At 43.1% G+C, this 23,738-nt stretch overlaps 1 protein-coding gene across 11 annotated transcripts in view; it reads right to left on the bottom strand.

Annotated features, from left to right (window-relative positions):
- The window catches only part of tns1b (tensin 1b), a 150,188-nt gene that overhangs the window by 73,797 nt on the left and 52,653 nt on the right, over window positions 1–23,738 (bottom strand). For 10 of the 11 annotated variants that reach the window (XM_068573137.1, XM_068573142.1, XM_068573143.1 and 7 more), the window contains exon 3: window positions 17,973–18,010. In XM_068573137.1, coding sequence (XP_068429238.1) covers window positions 17,973–18,010 — 38 coding nt within the window. Of the gene's footprint in view, window positions 1–7,462; window positions 8,073–17,972; window positions 18,011–23,738 lie in introns of those variants that run through there. The other variant, XM_068573145.1, reaches the window with a different exon arrangement.

The following is a 23,738-nucleotide window of genomic DNA, read 5'->3' on the forward strand; positions in this document are numbered from 1 at the left end:
ACTGCCGGGTCAGAAACGAGAACCAGAAAAATGATTGAAAATGATTATACGCCTACCACTGTGCCTGTGATGCACACAAAAAAAGCCACAAAATATGATATTATGGTTATTACAGTTATTATGGTAATTGTGCAGACTAATATTTAACATAGTAGGGTTCAGGATTTGCCGCAGTCCTAACCATAGTCTTATATCACCGTACTGTGCTCTTGATGACAGGCCAATGAAACAGGATTTAGTTGACAAAATGTATTCTCGCCATGAAGTCTATTCAGTAGCTTTTTAATCATATCACAGAATATTGGGCACCGATTGAAATGACCTAAATGTTCGCTCAAACGTGATCTTTTCAGAACCCTAACCAGCTAATTTTGTTGCATAAACCAAACCAAATGGTGACGTCTTTGCAACGTTAACTCGACTCTCAATCCTACATTGGTTGCAGTGGAAGTGGAAGCCTGCACTGTATGAGCTGCCGTCTTTCCAGGCTATATTGACTCTGTATGAGAAGGAGCGCCTCAGTCTCAGAAGGCAGGAGGTTGTTGTCAGGAGGGAAGTTGGACAAGCCGAGGCGAGTCTGTGCTAAGACTCAAGCACGACAAAATGAGCTATTAACTTAAAACTCTGGCAGAAAGCCCCGAGGAGGGAAAGATATTGATGTGAACATGCAAGAACCTCACAGGCAACTGCCGGACCGACTCACACCTCCACACTCTGCAGTACGTAATGACAGCTGGGTGGACAGGTTCGGGTTTCACATTTGATCCCGCCAAAATCTCTCCCCGTCTTTCTCGTCCTGCAAGCATTAAGCACTGCTGCACAAGTACTGCTGTATGAAATATTAATAATATGTCTCGGGAGACAAAATCAACACAACCATTAGCCAGTCATAAACAAGCTGGGGAATCAAGGCCATGTGATAAAGAAATACCTGCATGTAAAATGAGTTCATCCAAAAGATAGAGGTTGTGAAAATGAAATGCAACTTGAAATACTTCCTTTTACAGTTTTCAGTGAGAAAAAAAGCACACATTTTAAAGTTGCAACACATGTTGTTTACGGCCAGACGAACGTCTCCTCATCTTTCAGCCGGCCCAACCGCCAGTAAGAAAGGTGCCATCACACATGTTTGCAAACCACAGATGTGATGAATGTGGATGTTTTTGCATTCGGTTGAGGCATGCGACGCATTACAACGAGCCGCCGCTATTGAAAGTTTCAGAACATTGTATAATGCTGTTGTGTAACATTGTAATGTGTTTACCTTTTAGATGGCAGATGCTTGTTACAAAATGTTTTGGACGAAAGTCCGCTAAAGGCTGTTGTTCTTTGTATATTGCCGTTGTCGCGTTACGTTGTCGCGTTACGTTGTCGCGTTACGTTGTCGCGTTACGTTGTCGCGTTACGTTGTCGCGTTACGTTTTTATGTTGTTACGTGGCGATGTTGCGTGACGTTTTTACTTTAAGTTGCCTTATGTCACAAGGCTTATGTTGCGTTAGCGTTACACTACGTTGCGTTATGCTGCATTGCGTTACGCTACGTTGCGTTACGCTACATTGCGTTACGCTACGTTACTCTATGTTACGCTACGTTGCTGTATTGCTTTGCTTTATTGCGTTGCGGTGTTGCATTACGTTGTGTTACGTAGCGCTATGTTACGCTGCATTACGCTATGTTGCTCTATGTGGCATTACACTGCTTTACGCTACGTTACGCTACGTTACATTACGCTACTTTGTGTTATGCTACGTTGTGGTACTATGTTAACCACCTGTCATTGAGCACTTTTGCAAGTGTGATACAAAGCTAAATACATTTATTTTTGGAATGTCTTTTCAGTTTGAAAATATCAACACTAAACGGATCCTGTGTTCAGCAAACAAAACTCTGGTTGATTTGGTCAAATCTCAACTGCAAGGAGAGATTTGGGAACCTGGCACCGAGGCTTCCTGTCTTTCTGTTGGAGACCGAGCCCCCTTCCCCATTAATCAGCCATGAAACGCAAACAACAACATGAGGGCTTTCTGGCAGGACCAAGAAACCAGGTCTGCTTTCTATAAACATTCCTCAGAGAGACATAACGACTTGATAAGTAAAGAGAAAAAAGTTGAACGCTGGCACACACACACACACACACACACACACACACACACACACAAACACACACACACACACAAACACACACACACTTCACATGGATGACATGCATGGGATCAAACTGCACTTTCACTGCTGTTTTTAAGAGATTGAATCAAAGCTAACTGATTTCACACTTTTTCTCCAGCACTTTACCATGAAACGTCTTCATAATCTGAAAATGTCAATTTACCTTTAAAAAACATTTGACTTGGGCGAGGCTGAGTACAAATTCCAGTGAAAAAAGTACATATAAATTACAAATAATATGCACACACTAATCTGTGGACTGGATTTATTGTAAGAAACACAAGGTTACGGAGTTTGGGGGGAAACCAGAGTTCAGAAATGGTTATTATGAGTATCACATCAAAGTTATACAAATACTATCAAATTCCACAATGAAAAAAATGAAAACCTTCGTAAATAAACGGGCTGGCAAAAGCCTCCATCTCCTCATTTCCACCCTGGTGGCTGTACTTTCCAATAACATCTAAAGCAAGTTGATGCCTTGAGAGCGTAGCCAGGAGCTGCTTCTTCTCCAAATCTGCTGTAAATCTAAAAAAAAAAAAAAAAGCAGTGTGCAGTGATGTAATATGTGAGACCCTAGAGGTTCAAAGCGATGGCATCTTGTCAAAGTCCATTAGATTCACGTCAAAGTATTAAAGTCAGCAACTAAATCCAGAGTTACAAGAGAAACCAAGTAGTGTGGTGTTGGAGGGAAATTCTTAAGATATGACACCATCGACCATGATCTCTCTTATGCCTGCTGAACAAACACACTCATGTAAAAACTGGAACTGAATACCGTGAAACTAAAATATCCTAAGTTGTAGATGTCTACTTCATCTATTGATTTTGGGAAAAACTAAAATATGTATTAAGGATTAGCAGAAATGTTAGCAATTGCACTGTGAGGTCAAATAATTGCTTAACACAATCTCCATTTCAAAATAGAGTTGTGTGTGTTGTGTGTGCCGTAGTTCACCGTTGACCAGCATTTCTTCACACGCTTCAACAAATCGCAATTTTTTGAAGTAGCAATTTGTCTAATATCCATAATAATCATCCTCAACGAGTTACGAATATGCTAAACAATGAAAATTCAGCTTCTACATGAATTGTTGAAAATAATACGCAAGTGTCCGTATGTTCCATATTATACACAGGACAAAGGATTGTGGAGGAACCTCTACTCCGTAGCAAAGATTAATGTCCTTCTGACGCAAAGCTTCACCAACTAGAAAGACTGAACTCTCACCAGATTAAAGCTGCATCTAATTCTACCTCTCCACCGACGCACACAGCTTAGCCCATTCATCTGAAGGCATCGGGCCAAACAAAGGCTGAACAAATCTATAGACCTGAACATTCAAAACTCTCCATAAGGCCTAAACATAACTCCAGCTGAGATCCATTGGGCGAGCCATATTCAATAAAGATCAAGTTGCTTTGAAGCCAAACAGGTCTGCGTTCATCAGACGGAGCGACGCAAGGGTCAACTGAGGCTGTCTACCTCTAGAACAGAACCACGCTGTGTTTACAAGAGCTATGAGATGAGAAGACAGCGCAGAGCCATCGCGTTGGGTAGTTTAGCAACTGATTGGACCGCCATCTTGGTGTTGGCACAGCAAATGATGATGTAAATCTGCTTGTCAAACGAAAAAGCCATGCCAGGCTGGGAACATTTCTTTGCCTTCCCCCCCTCCTTTTTTTTTCAACGACTATGAAAATGCAAACGCTGTTTAAGAAAGGGCCATTATACCAGGCTTTAAGCTTGATTGCACTGAGTCATTTCAAAGATTAGCCACCATTAAACGTTGCGCTATAATGTTTCTCTTTTTCAGGGGTATTATGAGAAGTTCCCTCTACTTAAGGGGTATTAGACTGTGAGGGTCTGCAGAAAGCTTTGGTCTGAGTGTACTGGCACCAGTTATCACTGAAGGACAAATGGGGAGACGCAATCATTGTGGGTAAGTGGTTTCTTTTTAGAGTTGAGATCTTTGCGAGGGGGAAACCAACAAAGTCATCCCAACGTCAAAAAGCTGATTTGACGCACAAGTTTGGCAGAAATAACGACTTGAATTGTGACAAGAAACAAAACCAAACACATTACATTCGTTACAAGTGAATGAAGGAGGCCTGATTTTGTCCATGTTGGTGGTCTTTGTCACTTCTCCAAAAGGTACTAAGCTGTTCCAGCCTCAAAGCAGTTCATTCTAAAAGGACTCCACTGTTCATTTTAACTGCAACATTAGTCTCCGGATATGTTCCTTCATGCACTCTTTAAACACCTTCCTCTGACAGCAATTCCTCATACATGCCGACGACCTGCTAAGAAACTAGCGTAAGTGAAACATACGACGCCCTTGCGGAACGTGACGCTTTTACTGTGCCTTCATTGGATACTATTAATCACACTAAAAGCCTAACTGTAGGGCAAGATGCTTTGGCACGGCTACAGACTATTTACGCTGCTAATGTATCGTGGGTTCACAGCTTGTGCCAGCGTTCGGGCCAGAGGACAAAGGGTGTAAATGAATTGCTGCGCACACATTTCAGTTCTGCAGAGTTCTTTTACGAGGACAGAACAAACAATATTATATAATTTGTAGGACATGGGATATGTACATAACGCCATATATTGATGTGAAAAGGGTTTCCATTCGTATAAAACAGGTGTTGAGAGACATTCGGGAAACAAGTCATTTGCGCGGTCAGTATGTTCTGTATCGATGAGGAGAAATAATTAAAAAAACTAAACTTTTTTTTTTACAACACATCCATACAAGAGGTTAAGCTGTGTCTGCAAGAAATGACACACACACACACACACACACACACACACACACACACACACACACACACACACTCACACACCGAGGATGGATTACATCAGCAGAGAAGCATGAGAATCCATGCTGGTGGTTTTATATGGTCCACAGACCACTGCTTTATCCCTAATCCCAGAAACTCACACACGCAGACATAGTCACTCAACACACGCCTTCCCAAACTGCCCAACACTGCCTGCGTGCCCGTCCTGGCTGCGTGTGCGGTTGTGTGTGTGTCTGCGGTTAGGCATCTATCATGAGCTGCCTAAAGGAAAGACGGGGTGGGGGGGGGAGTTGACTGGAGCACTGTTTCCCTGGCAGATGGTAATGATGAAAAATGTCTTCTCTGAAACCCAGTCCGGCACGGGGGCTCCCTGCCAGTGGATGTGCGCCATTCCCACACAACCAGCAATCATTGGGTGATGCGCCTCTGTCCGGGCAGAACAGTGCCGTGTTACATTTACGTTTGACGAGGAATGTGTGGGTCACGCATCATACAGGTGACGACAAATTTGATGTCAAATACGGCACATTACGGCATATAAAAAAGGTGTTGTGCTAACGATGGATCAAATGCTGCAGTTGGCGGCAAAAAAGATCGTCAGCGTAGTGCGTTTCTGCAAAACACAGATACCTCGAATGTAAATGATTCAGCATTCGGTCGGAGGAAGCGACGTCGGACATCAAGCGATCGTTGTTGAAAGTTTCACGGTGCAATAACGTGTACGCGGTGACGAGGAAGGACATCTAGGTGGGAGGAGTTTCACCCCAGAGACGTCTATTCCTGACCAGTGTGGAACCAAAAGTAAGCGATGACCTTGCGCTTCACATAACTTTGTTTTAGGGTTAGTGTCATACGAGACTAATATGAAACTTTTTCAGGATATTTTGGTCTCAGGAACATTGACATTCAGTGGTTTAAGGATTGGATGATAATAGTGATGAGCCCACACAGAATTATGACACAACTCTGCAGTTTCCCCTCAGCTCTCTTGAGTGTGTGAGCGAGGAGCACGGGTTGGCCTCTGGGTCTCTTGGCATACAATGAGGCTGCCATGTTCAATACAGTCTGCGGTGCACACTGTGCCGTATGGAAACCTTTAAAGTGACAGTGTACGTACTACAATGCACGGCGCTGAAGGTGACAGGGGGGCAATGTAAGCCATGTACCGTTGACTGATTTCACTCACTTGTGCAAGACCCCTTCATAACTACAACACCATAAGGAAGATAGCAGCAACCACCAATGGCCTAACAGCCCCATTGAACTACGGTACATTAATGCGTCTATTAGAGTCATATTTAAAAGGACTGAACACAATTTGAGGCTTCTCTTACATCGTAAAATGTGCTGGCAGCACAACATCCTCGTAAACAAGTATCCATTAAGAACGCAGACACACCCACACGGACAGGGATGACAGGGATCACCGTTGTGCTAACCTTGCAAATCTTATGCATCTCACAGTTTGCCCTGATTCCATTTCTCCCAAATTTGAAGCAAATTGGAGGCAATTGTGACTCACTCTCTCTAAGTGCCAAAAATTCCAAAAGTGCAGTCGGGTTTTCTCACGCCTCGGGCGACGTGTTCTGTGCAACAACTTTTTTGTAAGGAAGGTCCTATTATGAAACACCACTGCGGCTGTGAGTGAATGGCTGCAGACACACTTACACTGAAATCAGTGGAAGAAGATGAACACATTTTTTTCCCACTCTCTTCCTCGTGGAAAGCATAATAGATTTTTTTTTTTTACATAGATGAAAGTATGACTTTCTAGCAGAGATGTGTGTTGGAGGTTTCTTCTTCAAACTGTGCTCTGACCTCTGGGTCAGAAAGGGTTTCAGCTTCAGACCGTAAAGTGAATGTAAAACGCACACTGAAGCGCCTTCGACAGGGGCTGAGAAGAGACGAGACGTAACGCCACCGCTGTCATTCCAGCCATGACCGGTGGGCCACCGACCACAAAACATGGTAAGCCGAGGAGACCACACACACACACAGACGCAAGCTCTCTAGAAAACAAGCAGTGCTTCTTCGCATTACATGCAGACAAACGTCTACAGTGATACACCCAACGCAGATTCAAACCTCTCGCTCTGACATGCTCCTTTCACACACACAGTCCTGTTTGTCCGTGCCAGCTACACGGGACACACGCAGAGGCAGTGCTGCGCTGTTGTCACTTCTTTAAAAACACATATCCAGAAGAACGCACATTCCAAAAATGGATTGTCTATAGTTGCATGTGCAAAGGCAGAACATGCAGTAACAGACCATTCCAGTGCCGCACATGCCTTACATTTTTTTCCCTTTCTTTAAAAGAGCACCTCAAGCTTTTTCCCCATTCAAATGAAGCAAATCCATAATGTGGAGTCTGTGAAGCCGAGCAGAGCACAGCCTGCGCTCGGGACAGCCAGGAGCTCCAGGACCAGACAGGCAGCAGATCTCCAACCCCCCCCGACACCCCCTTCACACAACCACACTCCTTACCTGAAACACTGCGGTGGCCATCCTGTCTCAGAGTGCGTGTCGTTCTCTCTTTCACTCTTTGTTGGGGTTTTTTCTCTCTCTCTCTCTGTGTGTTTTAGTGCTGCATCGTCCTTTTCCCTTTCCCCCCCCCCCTCAGTGCAGCAGAGAGGTTCTCCCCGCGCTCCGACCAGATGGCTAAAGCTAAATCCACTCACTGTTACCTTGGTGCAGCGCGGAGCTGGAGGAGTGTACAAGTGTGTGTGTCGGAGAGAGAGAGAGAAAGAGAGAGAGAGAGTTGGTGTGTGTGTGTGTGTGTTTCAGGCGGCTCCGGGCTCTAGGTCTGGCTAGTATCTCCCTCTCTCACTCCTCCTCCTCCTCCTCGTCCTCCAAGAAAATGAGCATAAAAATGTCTAAAAGCGTCTTTATGTGAGCGCGAGAGTGGAGAGAAGTGCAGCCAAAGGCAGATCCCACAACATCCCACAACTGGAAACGGCGCAGTGCAGCACTGGACGCTGAATAAGCAGTCAAAGTCTGGCTCCCGGCTGTAGCTATTTCCCTCGCTTTCCCAGCCTGGATTTTCTCCTCCCCTCTTGTTCAGTCCATTTTTTTTTTCGCCCTCCTCCCAAAACGAGGGGAGACACACGAGTAAACGAGAAAGGGGGGAAAAAATATTGAACTGAATTTCCCAGGGAGATCAGGGGGAATGGGACATGAGCACGGGAAACAAAAGCACAGCTCTTTTCTTTCTCTGTCTCACTGTCGTCCTCTCGCTTTCACAACACACACACACACGCACACACACACACACACACACACACACACACACACACACACACACACAAACTCTCCTTCCTCACATGCTCATTTTTCCTTCATTCGCTCCTTGTTATCAGCTTCTCAAGTTACAGGTTAAATATGAGTTGCCTCCCTCCTTTTCTGTCTCTTTCCCTCTCACATACACACACACACACACACACACACAGTATATACTCACACACTCCCTCTACAGCTGCGACGGGAGAGAAAGTAATGTGCCATGAATGAATCCATTGACTCCACGGAAACTCCAAAGTCAGACTGTGTCAACAGCAGCGTGGAGATACAGTTATCAGTCACCAGCGCAGTCCTTCAACTCAAGGCGCCAATAAATCATGTTAATTCCAAGAGTTCAACTCGGTGTTAATGTGCTGATACGAGGAGATATGGATGTGAACTTTCAAACTAATACAGTAAGACAGTTGAAAACAAGTGCTGATCACTATTTGATTCCTGTCACGTAAACTAATCTCTCAAAAGACATATATCCATTAATCATATTACCTGGAATGAATACAACGAAATGTTCCTTTATATTTGCATTAATCCCCTTTTGCCAAAATGTATTTGACCCGTCTCTCTGCTGACTCACATCAAGGTAAAATGCTTCACCCTCTTACTCTGCAGAACTCTATCCACTTGAACTTGCTCCATCTCTGGCTATTCTATGCATAATATAAATATAAAGAGATAACTTCAGCATCAGCTCTGCTACATCCAATATTGATGACAGATGTCTGGATTTTTTTTTTTGCACGAATGCAACTGCTAGCGGAGAGCGAAACCTGAACTAGAGCTAGCAAAATGTCATCAATTTGGCAATATTTCACCCTGCAACATCGCACCAGTAGAACGGCAAAGCGTAGTAACAGTTTGCAAGGTTGAAAACTGGCAAAGTTTCCCTTTGAAAGAAATTGGAAATTCTTAAGATCTTCAATTTACTATCAAACTGGTAACATGTTAGATACTCAACCAAGAGATATGATAATATGCATATTTTGCGTTGCCATGCGCTGACATCTCAAGCATTGCAATTGAAACAGCATGTTAGTGGCATAATGCTTCAAGCTGCTGGATATGAATCTGATGAGAGCCCAGAGACTCAATCGAATCAGTAAACGTGTGCGCCTTAAAAACTGAAACAACAAGCTGAACAATGCTAAAAAAAAACAACCAGTGGAGCCGAGCAGAACTGCAGTATGGGAACATTGATTTATAAGCTGAGGAATGCTTTTATCTAACCGGGAATCATGATGATAGTCCGGTACTACTTTGGCTTTTTTAGGTCGTTTCCCCAGCCTCACCGGCTATTATCCAGTAGCAGACAAAGGGACATTACTGAGGAATGTTTGGTACAAATTTGTAGCACGTGAAGTATTACGCCTCAACATGGAAAGAATGGCCGACGTCTTTGATGTTGCTCGTAAGTAATTACACGGAAGCTACTTCTAAAAGTAACACCTTTAGTTGTAAGCCGTGTTCACCAGATGTCGGCCCAAGGAAGCGTCGTTTAATTCGCTATTAATGACAAGGGCCAGGAAGGAAGGGAGGGCTGCCACAGAGCAGACATATGGTTTATGGTAACAAAACAACATGATTGTTGATGTGAGATGCACACCTTTAATGTAGGGACCGGGCTGAACAGTGGGGAGTGGGAATTCCCCTCGTTTTCTGGTGCCTGTGTTGGTCCATGTGGGTATGTGTTACTTAGAGCTTTGGGTTGCCACATTCCCTGCAACGCATTGACGCATGCCAACAGTTACGTCTCTGTTTGTTAGGGATTGTCAAGCACGGGAAAGTTATCTGTCTGTATTTGAGGCTAATATGTTTTTCTTGGTCTCGTCCCTTTCCTGTGCTCTGGCTTTTATTACCTTCATGATCCTGTGACTGCTGTCTGTTGGCCAAGGACTCTTACTATTAGCTGGACAAAGACATAATTTTAAGTAAGTTCACCCTTTAAATCATTTGTTTTTTTTATCTAATAGCGCATAAAAAGGAACGTTGAACAAAAATAAATAATAGAATATGACATAAGCATGAATCCTTCCTGTGTAGGCCAGTGGACAAACACAGCCATCGCCGTGTTGTCACTGCTCAATGTGACTTTTCCAAACGTGAAAAACGTGGTGTGAATGAGAGGGAAAGACATAGACAAGGACAGGAAGAGAAAACAAGTACAGTAGCGTTGAGAAAAAAGCGACATCCAGAAGGATAAACAGAAAATGAGACAGAAAGAAAGAAAGGGAGGGACATTGAGAAGGAGGGCTGTCTGGGTGAGGCCCCGTTCCACCAGTCTGACTCAGGCTTTCCCTGGCAGCAGCAGAGCCGAGCAGATCACTAGCCCCCCAGCTCCCGGTGGAACGTTTCACCAACGCCCATGCATGAGTACAGAGCAGATTTAACAAGGACTTTTCTCCTGGATGGTCTTGATTAGGCCGCCGGAGCTCAAGACTCAGTGGAAAGGTTGTCATTCGAATCTAACGACTGCCGATGTTCGGGGTGGGAAAAGTCTCGAAGCTCCTTCGGCATGTAATGAGGAGGAGGCCTTCCATTGAGGCGTTTCACCCACAGCTGTTGCAGCGGTCAGGGAAGATTAGCGATACCGGAAGAGAGGGCGCTTGCTTCGGCAATGACTCCTCGGGAACAAGAAGGTCGAAACAGAAGTTTTGTAGGGCAATTAAACCCCAAGCAACTAATGTGACTGCGTGCTCTACGAGGCACTCACTTATTCCTTCCATCGGCGGGTCCCGCATGCACTTGGCCCGTTGTTGACATTCTTTCCAGCAACTCTTGATTACTCCATCATGTTAAAGGCTGGGGCGTTCCTGTTTGTTTTCTCTGCTGTATCTATGCACATGTCGCTACCATGCAGTTACTAAATACATGGCAATAAGCCATTGCTCAGTGTAAGCCCTTGCACTCACGCACTGGGACAAGGAGAGCGGACAGTGTTTTGTTGTTTCATGAAGCTCACAGATTGGTGAGCCAGAGCCACAATCGTTACCATTAAGCTCAGAATTGAGCTTGAGTAGACAACGACAAAAGTGGCTGTTGTTTGCAAGGTCAAAGTTAAAGCTGCACGACATCAGTATTTTGCTCAACAATGGATTGAAGGAGGGTGTAATGTGAAAGACGTCCTGCTCAACAAAAACCACAGACATTATTGCCACACTCTGCAGTTCCTCTACGGAGCGATTCAACTGCAACTACTGTTATTGCCAAGTCTCACCACTCTGCTGGGTGTTTTAATAAGTACCCGTTAGCTAACATGTTGGTCGTTTATGTCAATGTTGTGTTTACAGCCTATTTCGCTGTAGCCACACAAAAATTATGCGACCCTCATCTAACCAACGTATTCAAAGGTAGTCTATGAGGTATTCAAAGCATTAATGTAGAAGCAAAAAACTATTAGCTCAGCGGATAACGCAGTCCTGCCCTACAGAAGATTGCAGAAGCGTAGTGCCCACCCGCTAGTCACCTCTCAAGTAAACACTGTTAGCTCTGACAGCACATTGCTGTTCTTTGCACCGTTACCTTCCAGCTAGGCTCTAAATGTCAATCTATTTGAGTGCTTTTGACTATTACATTGTTATTTAGAGAAAAAGCACTAATAAACAATTGGTATGAAAGAATAAAGCACAGGTGAGACGTGACGGAGAGTATACATGCAATGACCACAGCTAGGTAAGGTTTAAAGTTGTTCTCCTAGGACTGCAATACCTTTCAGTGTAGCTCTAAACAGGACTTCTCTGACCGCAGAAGTTAATACTCTGTTCAGCAGACTTCATGATTTTAAAAACGACTTGAAAATCCTGCTGTAACCCAAATCAGAAACATGATTTCTCAAAGTCAAGGCCGTATGATTTACCCCGTGCTCGCGTGTTTTCCCGCAAACGCTTGCTATCATGAGGAGGAGGGCAGAGCAGCGAGCATGTGTTCTGTCCTGTGACTGTTAATGCAATTAGCCTCAGAGCTGTTGGCTGGCTCTGTATTTGATCAGACTAGGAGCTGCTTACTTGAAAGCACAGCACATACAGACACCGTGGCAAAGACCCAAGGGAATTTTTGATTATGACGCCACCCCATCCATCTCTGGTTTGCCCTCGCTTGTTTCCGAGCACTCAGTCTGTCACAGCGATATGACTTTCACATGTTGTCTTGACAAGAGTTCACCCCCCTCCTTCTACTGCCTCACTGTAACTCCCATTTCTCTCTGCACAGCCGCCACCACATGGAAAAGAAAGGAAGTTGTCCGTGTTGTTACTGGGATTCAATACCTCGCTGACATCTTTTTAATTAATGGCTAGTTCATCTCATTCTTTGATGTGAAATACCAGGAAGTTAGCGCTGTGATTATATTTCAGTCCCAGAATTGCTAAAAACTACACATTGAACGGTCAAAACTAAATCAATATTAGCCGATAGCAAACAGATGTGACCTGGTGTAACTGGTAAGCATTGAGAGATTTGAGCAGCACTGTACAATTTATATGATCTCTTTTCCATTACAAATACCACAACCTAGGTTTCATTAAGAGTTTAAAGGCTTTGGTGGTATCCTGCAAAATGACCCTTTAAAACTAAAGTTAGCCAAAGTTCAAAGTAGTGGTAATAGTGCTAAGCCAATAGCTTATTAACCAAACAATATTCACCAACAATGTAGATGAATAAGTCATTGTTGTGGATGTCTGTCAGGGATAATATTTATTTAAGTTCAAAGTTCAAAACCGTAGTTCATTAAAGGGGCAGGCAATGGAGACTTACAACTTGGCAAAATCTATAGGATGGCATACCGGTTATTTACAGTACACAAGCCATGTTGTCTCAGCTCAAACTGGTTACTATTCCCTGACCATTAGCCATTGTTGACTAAGGCCTATACATTGCAAGCAGCATTTCTGTCCTCAAGCTATTGCTGGCTAAGCTAAAAAAAAAAAAGTGACTCGGTGACTCGGTGCTGCCCGAGTCATTGCAGCTCTTTTATTCCTCTATACACATTCATGGCCAAGCATTGATTCAATCGCTTAACCTTAAATTTCTGTTAGGCTCCATGTTATGCGTCATCTCTTTTTCGACCATTTGTGACCCTCGGTTACAAATCTCCCGGTAAAGTCCAAGCGTCAAAGACTCTGTCAAGACTTTATGGTCACATATCATAATAAACAATCTGTTCTTCACCTGACTCTCCTGATTGAAATGTCATAGACATAAGAAATCCTGTCACTGTGGATTATACACGTGGGTAATGTATTCCATGGCAATCCATCCAATTATGGTCAAGATATATCAGCCTGGGATTGAGTGGTGGACCAACAGACTGACTTACCCAACCCCGAACACTGGCATGTGTAGCCCGGGTAAAAACGCTGAACATTCTCTGGCTAGGCAGACAGATACCGTAGGCTGCCACAGTTATAAATCCAAGCTGTGTTCAGCAGGTGATGGGGAAGGCCAGCTGCAGACCTGATGTTCTCTCTCAGAAACGCACCTCATATGCGTGGATACAGGTGGTGGATGTGGCAAAGACTTGAGGGCAATAAATAATAATGAGAGATGGCCGGTCTGCCGCACTAGGGACTCTCAATCACCAGATGATTGCGCCGAAATGTTAAAAATGCGGGAAACTGTTGCCACAGATATGCACACAGTGGTATGTGGTTTTATCGAGAAACTTCCTGGAATGGGGAACGTTTGGGTAATCAATCAAAAAGTGCAGGTGTACCCATAAGGGAAAACTAATTATTGATCTGATTTTTATTTTATTTTTTTACTATCTAATATATAAATTCCTCATGAAATTCCATTTTCATTCCTCTTCTTAAAATATGTGAAACGCACTCCTTCGTTGAGCATGAAATGATTCAGACCGAGCTATGAACTGATGTTATTAGGACCGTTAAACTGTTCATGCAAAGAAGCAATTCGCAGCTCTTTACTTGGAAAACATCAGCAAGCTGCAAGCTACAGATCTCTAACCGAAGCCTGCTGTACTCAATGAAAGGAACCCAAGGGGTCACAAATAACAAATCTGAAAGAACAAAACACACAGTGGAGGGCAGCCAGCACAAAGAAACATAGGATTTTTCTCCAAACACGCATTTGGAGAATTTCAGGAGCTGGGAAAAATGAAAACAAATGCTTCATTTGGCGAGGAGAACGAAAAACTAGCAGAGGGAGAATGTGTCCATGTTCTTACGCTTTGCTTTCTCAGTCCTCCTTCCTCATTAATGGTGGAACATAGTAGTTTCCTTCTGAAAACACACTCGACAGGCAAGGAAGGATCAGTGAAATCTAATATGTTGTCCTCGGCACCGAGGCTTATTCCTGTAAGAGTCCCACCCAGTAGAGACCAGTGTATCAGTGGGGCTCATACTTTGCTCATCAGATGTAAGATAAAGTGTATTTGTTGATAAGTAACAATAAACTGCAGTACAGAAATTAATTATTAATGTATAAATAAAGGTAAGTTAGTTATTGGTGACGGTCAATAGCAACAAATCATAAATGTTCAGTCTCAAATACACAAACACCACATTATTTATTTATATTATAGGTATAGTTATATACTGTAGTTTTGATCATTTTTTGTATTTTGTATCGAATGTTTGTGTATGTGCAATATAATTCTTTTTAAAGTAATATATTTTTTCCCATGTACACAAATTGTATAGCCATTGCTTTCCCACAAATTGTTTGTCCGACACAACGAGTGGAAACTGAGCAAAACTGAGCAAAACACTTTTGACCCCTTAGGGGTCAAAAGTGAGTGTTGCTGCTATAAACAACAGAGACCGCAACTTAGGAGCAGATTATTTCTTTTACAGTCTGTTTATGCAGAACGTCAGTCTGAAAGGGAAATAGTTTTAATTGCACAAAACAGGAAGAGAACGTTGTGTGTTTGTGTAAGAAGCCTTCTGTAGCTGTGTAGCTGCATTCTGGACAATCAAATGTCATTAAGACTGTTAAACTGTTCATGCTAAGAAGCAATTCGCAGCTCTTCACTTGGCAAACATGAGAACTTTCCCCAGGCCTGCTGATGTTGGTGGAAGCTTCTACTACGGCTGCTGCTGCACTACGTCTCAGAAAGAAGTTAGCGTGAGATTTTAAGTTATCGATTCAACCCGACAGGGTGTCAAAATAAATATCCCATTCAACCAAACTGCTCTCAATTACGTTCCAAGGCGCTCTTGGAATATTGGGTGCCGATTTAAGCGGTTTTAAACTATTCAAATGCAACAAAACTACAAGGGTTGGTATTGTTTAAAACATCATGAAGGGTATGTATGTGCCTGTCAGCTTTTGGTTTTACACAGGACACTAACAGCAATGTTCTGGGTGAAAGTCCTGTCTTTCTTCTTCTATCATTAGAAATGTATTTGTGATACATCAAAAACAGACAAACTATGTTTACCTCCAAACACAATGCACAGTTTTATAGTATGGGTCCGTTATTTTTAAGAGAGGCTGAAGGATTTACCTTTCTTTAATGCTCCTTAAGCGTTCATCCAGCCGCAGGGGTTTTCAGGAAGACATCATAGGATGGACATTTAGCTCAAATGTACAATGATTTGAGGGACATTTACCCTTAAAATCTCTCTTGCTTCAACTTTCAAGGTGATTTAATGCGCTCTCTCTCCGCTCTTCACCCAGGAGTGAAATCTTACTGACAAGATTTGAGGCATTTTTCACATCCAGTTGACACACACACACACACACACACACACACACACACACACACACACACACACACACACACACACAGATGGTCACACAGGTCTGACCATTTGTTTGCAGTTGCCAGGTTAAATACGGGCTGCATATTAATCTTATCGAGAGACAGAGATTTATAACTGTAGCGTGTACTTGGGATAACTGTCCCAGCTGAGTTATGTTCAGGAGTTTAGATTCCTAACAAGCTAGGTTATATAAGACTAACAGTACATAGAAAAGAGCATTATCAGTTTGATTTTTTAAAATAAATATTCCATAAAAATGTGTCTTGCAGTCCTGACTAAGTGCCGATTGTGATCAGGCATGACCCTGTCGTGGTCACTCCCTTGTTTTTCATCTCGGGCCTGTTAGCAAATTGCTTCCTGCCAAAGCTGTGTCATTTTCAGTTGAAATGTTTAGAAAAGGAAATGCTGCTGTGATTTTTTGGAGATGGAAAGTTCCAGTTTTGTACATATATAGACACGGGGAGTATGTTCTGGGCTCCTTTAAACATCTCCTCCCACAAATTTGACCCGTGACTTCCTGAAATTCTAATGTTATCAACAAGTATGCAGCGTACGCTTTTATACATCACACACTGTTGTGCAGCGCAGCGACATAAATATATTGAGTGTGTTGTTGTGTTCACACAGACGTACCCAAATAGAATACTAACTGTGAACCGTTTTTCATTGTAACTACTTTGCTTTTGAAATGCTAAAATGTCATTTTTGCTCTACAAAAAACATGTCATTCATCTTCTCTTTTTGGAGGGTGGAGGAAAAATGTTCTAAACACCTGGGTAAATAAAATGTTGCATTCAAGACAAGTTTGTGGAAGAATATTGTAGTTTTTTGCTATTTTGGTGAACTCCTTTATTAATGGAGGCTTCTGCTACAACAAGTTCAACCTCCGTCTGAAATGCATTGAAGCGCTTGTTTCTTTAAGCCTGCCTCCTGAAAAAGCCCAGTGTCCTCTGATTGACTTGCGATAAAAAAAATATGGTGCACGTTTGCAAAGGTAGTTCTCGACCCGTGGATGGTAACTTACTCATCAAAGGCAGTCCAAAACACACAACTGACTGGGTTGTCTTGGTTCACAGTTTGTGAGCGCTCCAGATACCCAAATGTATGTGAAAAAGAGAGTTTTTTCTTTGTTTGTCCCCTTTAAATCCACTAAATCTGCTGTCACTTGAAAAAAATTGCGACGCAAAGATAAATGTGAAAGGTGGCATGGGCTGGGCTTATCATTTCTGTTTTTTTGTTCCACTTGAGGCCTTCCCTGCATGGCTGGCCAAAGCCCCCACCTCGTACTGAGCCTGGCCTGTCTGCCCTGCACCCCTGGCATTTCCTGAGAGTAAAAGAGGGATTAGGCAAAGCTGGCAAGAAGCACCCATTCCAATAATGAATACCAGATGAGGCCCGGGTATAAACATAGGTGTGCACATGTACTGTACATGTGTGAGCGTGTGTGTCCGTGTGCAAATCCCCCCGTAAACCTCTCATAGCGGTTGTACTTTTACGCACAAAACTTTCCCTATTTAAGAACCCTGCAGGAACTTCAGCTTCATCTCTTCCCCCTCCCGTTTGCGTCTACGTGCAACTTTTCACAACAAGATGAATCAAGCGACGGCTCCATCCAGAGGTCTTTTATTTTTAGATGCAGGGGTGATCTCCAAAACGCAAGAGTTTATCCAATATAAACACATTCTGGTACAAAGAGCACTTGTTTAGACATTCTTAAGATTTTTTGCAGAACATAAACTCTCCAAGCTCCACCTACCTCGACGTCTGCATGTATGCACACACAGAAGAGTAGCTGACTCCACCTAAAACATCATATTTCCTCCTGATAAGCTCAAATGGATTTTAAAAGGAGAAGTTCGGATTGTTTAGGAGTCTTTTTCTCGTGTTCTTTTCTATGTGGAAAGCAAAGCATGTGTAAATGCCTTTTTTAAATAATTTTTTTAATCTGTTTGTGTCTTACGGCGTTGTTTAAATCTTACCTTGACTTCACATTTCTTGTGGCATGCTGTTCGGCACACTGGAGAAAACAGAGAAAGAGAAAATGGAATTAACTTCACAGCTCATGGAAATCTCCCAAACATCGTGGGCCGATCCAAACACTGCGGTCCAGCATGAATCATGACATTGAGTAGTTGTCGAGTAGGTATGAAAAAGCAGGAGGTCTCGTTCAGCGTTTGTTCTGTGGTCAAAGCCAAATATCATCTGCTGTTAGCAGGCTAATACTGCCCATTGTTAGCTCTGTGTTTCTTTGCACACTGGCTCCCCATCAAAGGCTTCAATCGTTCTCCTGAAAGCCTCCGATAGGCTTTAAAAGGCCGGACATCCGTGTTGTTTGCTTAAATTCACTTCAAGATTGTGATCAGCGGAGTCGAACACGACGCATAAAAAGTAAAGTGTGGGTCTTTCTACTGGAATTGCTCTGATGAATGACAAGCTTGGACATTTTGTATTCATCAGAGCACAGCTTTACAGACAGCTGCACAGATGTTCCAGAGAGATGATTATCGAGACGATACAGACGAAACGCAACAGCGAAAGAAAAACATAACTGTCGCATACTTTGCCAGGCTAAACGAATATCAAGTTCTAGTGAATCATTTATGATATTTTGCCTGTGCCTCATACGAACATGTACGACGGTCCACCTTCAACCTTTGACTCCGACATTGTGACAAAGATCTGTCTCACATTTTTATTTCCTGCTCCATACCTGTTTGGCAAAAATTATAATGCAGTTCTAAACATACAATGTCACATTTGAATCAAAGAATTAGGGGACCTTAAATGTTGAATGAGCGTTTGGCCAACGGATTTTTGACTGACTGATGTACTGAATTTGCACCAAATCACAGAAATCCATCAAATATGTAATGAATTGTTTCATTCTGGAACAAAGTGATTGACTGAACAATCAACCAACACTGCATAACAAACTTTAAGAAATTATTTTGTGAGGACACTTCAACGCGGCGGAGAGTTGCAGTGGTGCGTATATCAGCAGTTTTCTATTTACACATCCAAATACAGACAACATTTACTTGGAGTCGTATTTCCTGGACACCACTAACTTTTGAGGAAAATATCTGGCGCTTCAGATGCTAAATGCACCAGCTAGTCGGTAACGGCTAAACGGTAAAGTTCTTCCGTAATCGTGATCCCTAATGTTATGTGGAAGTCAGAGTCGAAAGGAATCAACAAAAATCTAGGACACAATACAAAAAAAATATGAAAGACATTGTTCTGCTATTGAATTTCAACACATTTTTCGCAGCTTCCCTCCTGCCCCTCGAGCCCTCTCTCAAATAAGGGTCAATGGGGGAGAGCACCTGGACCAGCAGCTCATAAATTGTTCGAGCCCCTCGAAGGACAAAGAACCAAAACACAGCTCGGTGTGCCGAGGCGTGAGCTTTCCAAATAAAGGAGAAGTTTGTATGCTTTTACTGGAACACCCTCCACCTTATGTAATGAGTTATTCTTCCTGTCTCCAGACACATTTTTCAAAGCAAGTGTAATATCTATTGTGATTAAAGTTCTTCAGTCATTGATATGAATTTGGGAACAGGCCAGTCCTCACATTGTGAGAGTGGAGATCGTGTCTGTGGTCTGCTGCGTGGCGTTTGTTTTCTGTACCCTATACTCCCTGTTTTCTTTGTCGCCTCGGATATACAGTGTGCTCACACACCCGGCTGTTCTCTCTGATGTATATGTCGCTCAATCACACAAGATATTTCTCAAGCACGAATCCTTTGTTCCTGAAACCTATGAAATTTCCATTCTCTCAAGGCACGATTATTTACAAAAGGCAGTGGAAAGCCACAATTAGACACGAATCTGCCTGGAGAAGACGCACGAGGCCGCGTTAGCTTAAAATGCATCGACTTGAGCAGAAACGAATTGCGCTCATACTGGGGCTCTTTTTGAATGTGCTTCATAGGCGTACAGAGACGAGAGGGAACCGGAGAGAGGGGTTGAGCTGAACACAAATACACAAGCTCAATCCCACACACAGTCAGTGCGCCTGTTGCCAGCTAGCTTACAGCTAACGCCTGTGCAGTCAGTTCATTGGCCGTTGGGGGCAAATTAACACAAGCGGTCCAGCGGTCAAATTTGTTCTTGAGCTAAATATTTGGAGGCAACCTCCCGTTTTGAAAAGTGAAGCCAATGCAGAAATGCCTTAACCTTTAAATTCTCTCCAATGACCAGCAGGGGGCGACTCCTCTGGTTGCAAAAAAGAGGTCAGATTGCATAGAAGTCCATGAGAAAATGACTCAGATAAACACTGTAAACATGAGTGTACGGTCTCACTCGCTAGCTTCAAGTCTTCTTACAATACAGCATGATGCTCATTTAGTAGACTCAGGGTGTGCTTTAGGGCGGGGCTACTTTGTGATTGACGGGTTGCTAATGCTACCACGCCGTTGTCCAGTCTGGGAGTTGTCTGTGTTTTTGTCTGAAAACTTTAACCCTTTCACAGTGTGTTTTCAGTTCAGGAAAGTCAATTGTAACATTGTGGTCGCCAACAAATGTCTAATTCAGCTTTCAGTTGCATTTAGCTCCACCCTCTTGTGTTCACGAGACCAAAATACAAGATGGCGACAGCCAAGTAGCAACATTTGAGGACTCGAGCCAGTAGTTCACATACCAATGGGTGTCTCGGTGACTACGTCCACCTCTTAAACACAGTCTATGTCTGATATCTACTTTTTTGACTTGATTGTTTTGACTGACTGACTAAAGCACAACCTGGACCAGAAGCCATGTGCAGCTTTGAGTTGCACCAGCTATCAACAGTGCTAACATGAACAATAAACAAAGAATATTTAAAACCGATAAGAGTTTACAATGTTATCCTTATGATAAATTCAAGGAAGAGTTGAGGCTCCAAGACATCCGATTGCCGGTCTGATGAGTTTATTAGGCTTAGATCTTTATGAACACATATTTATAGACTTTGTTTGTCATAGTCTTGGTTTTTATTTGTTCTCAACTTTATGAGTGTGTTTTTCATAGACTTGCCCTTTTAATATTGCAGAACTAACTTTATTGCTTCTTATAAAGCATAAACAGCCATTTGCCTTGTTCAGGGTCAAAGTTTAAGTGTTGAGAGCCGCTTGGGGTCTATAGGGCATTCCATGTTATCCAGCAGACTTTTATTTGTTCTTTTTTTTGTCCACAGGCACACCAACATCACTCATTTGTTTTAAAGAGATTTATATTTACAGGCCTTCTGCACCTTGATTGACATGTCATCAAAATCCTTATTGATTATATGAAACCTAAAACAAAAGGATGTTCACGTTTACATGTACAGAAGATGAAAAGAAGTGTGGACAGACTGAAAGTAGGACAAGTGAGAAGCTTCCTTTTGAGAGCCAAATGTGTAATTACATCATGGTGCAGTTAGCTTCTATTTCAGCACACGCAGGACTATATTTGCACTTGGGGGGTAACATTTGAAAGTCAGTTTGACTTCTAAATTAAAGGCCTTCAATTGTGGGTGGCACATGAAGTCCTACCGGGATACACATTTCAAAAGTTTTCCAAAAGCACTCGAGTTCCCAGGGTCAAACCGAATAGACATCTTTTTCACAACATGTAAATAGTGTGTCACAGACTTTGACACGCGCAATGAAAGACACTCTACTTGGTCTGGAAAAATATACTCTCAATGAATGCATTTATGAATGCATTTATGAATGCATTTATTTTTTACCTTTAATTTATTTTTATTCATTTTTTCTTACTGTTCTCCGTCTATTTATATTACTTGATTTGTATCTTTATTTACTTGTGAGCAATGCTACTGTAATCCTGTAATTTCCCCACTGAAGGACTAATAAAGGATTATCTTGTTAGACAGAGGACATTTAAAATGCATCAAAAGTCGAAAAGGCGGAAACCGAATCTGATACCTCGCGGTTAAATATGGGGTTATTTGGCGTGTTCTGTCTCCACTTGGCTTCACAATTCTCATCAATTGTTGATTATCTCAAGACAAAACATGTTCTCAATTCACTGGAGGAGCATAGGACCATTCAACTGGGCTGCAATCACCGTTTTCAATCCAGATTTTACAGATTTTGTCCATCATGAATTTGGATTTATCGAATATTCGTATTTTAGTCTATGAATTGGAACAAAACAGTCAAACAGAGCCGTCACAAGAGCGCATGATGAGACCGTGGTCCCAAAAGCCGAGACGTATTCTCGTCCCCCTCATAGTTCACATGTGGAAGTGTCCCTGAGCGAGACACTTTAACCCCTAATCTGCTCCCCGGGCGCTTCACAGGGCAGTCAACTGCTCCTTAACCAAGGATGGGTCAAATGCAGAGAAGAATTTCAACAAGGGGATTAATAAAGGATGATTTCTCTTTCTATTTATGATTAAAAATTGAGAAACCCGCAATGTCTTACATTTGAATAACTTGAATCAGTCAATAAATCTGAATTTCTGCCAACAGACAAATTGTTTCGGCGCCTGAGAACAGGAGTCGAACGTGTTTTTTATTAAAAAAAACTGCCATTGCCCTTTAGTGTAGTTGTCTGACACATTTATGTTTTCTTCTTTGTACGATCAAGACGTAGAGAAAGCCCACCGAGGCCTCCAACCAAGTCTTTTGACGCATAGTGACATTCAAACAGTCTTGGCCCGTCGGCTTGATAAACATGAAAAAGAAAAATGGGCCCGTCCATCAGGACTACGTCCAGCGCCGTTCCCAGCACGCGAGTCGCCCCCAGTAAACAACACGCCTCGTGTGCCACAGGGGAAGAAGCTGGACTTCCATATTGGGGTGCGAAAGCGCGCCTGCTCAGAGAACTCGGGATATGCTTTACCTTGTTAGGAAGTCGCAGCTTCGGAGAATAAACAGAGCAGAAATGTACGAGGTGGAGGGACGGAAGAAAGGAGGGGGTTGAGGCGGGGGGGGGGGGGGGGGGATAGCGACGCCATTAGGAAGAGAAGATGTTGGAGAAAAGATGGAATGAGTAACGTTTATCACGTTAATCATGAAGGCAAACGAGAGGACAGCAGGGCTGGGAGTTGGTCGAAATGAGGAGATGATGAGGAGTGTGGAACATTCAGTTGCTATCTGACTCCGGGTCTGTGGTATGCTACACAACATCGTCGGCGGGGAGGGAGGCGGGGGGGGGAGAGGGGGAGGGAGGGTGTAGATGTTTGGGTGTGTGTGTGTGAGACTGAGGCTGGGTGATTTCCTTCCCCTGGTCCCTTGGAATGAACATATACTCCCACAGGGCTGGGCCGGACCCTTTGCAACACTGAGCACAATTGGAGGGCAGGGCTGGAGAATTTCCTTCGCCCCCCCCCCCCCCCCTCCACCTCTCCTCCACCCCTCCTCCCCTTCTCACTCCCTCCATCCCTCTCCTTTCCCTTGCCTTTCTTTCTCATGCACAATCCCAGACATGTGAGCACCAACACGTGTACACACAGTGTACTAACACACACACAGAGTACGTCACTCCTGTGGACTGACACATACAGCACTGAGTCCTTTTGTTCTCCTTTCTGATGTGTGATGAAGTGGAAATAAACAAAACAGTGCTTGTAAAGAGCGACGAAAACTAAAAGCAAAGGGTACGTCCATGGATGTCACTCATGTTGATTTGCTTTTATTCATGGGATTAATATATTTGAAGATTCCCCCACTAAAGGTTCCCATCATGCTACGTGGCGTAAACAGGAAGCACCGTATACTTGAAGTACATAAACCTTTGAAGACCAATTTTCA

This window comes from Clinocottus analis, unplaced genomic scaffold (genome assembly GCF_023055335.1).
Source record: "Clinocottus analis isolate CAN_PGR_092001 unplaced genomic scaffold, fCliAna1.0.p SCAF_12, whole genome shotgun sequence".
Lineage (NCBI taxonomy): Eukaryota > Metazoa > Chordata > Actinopteri > Perciformes > Cottidae > Clinocottus > Clinocottus analis.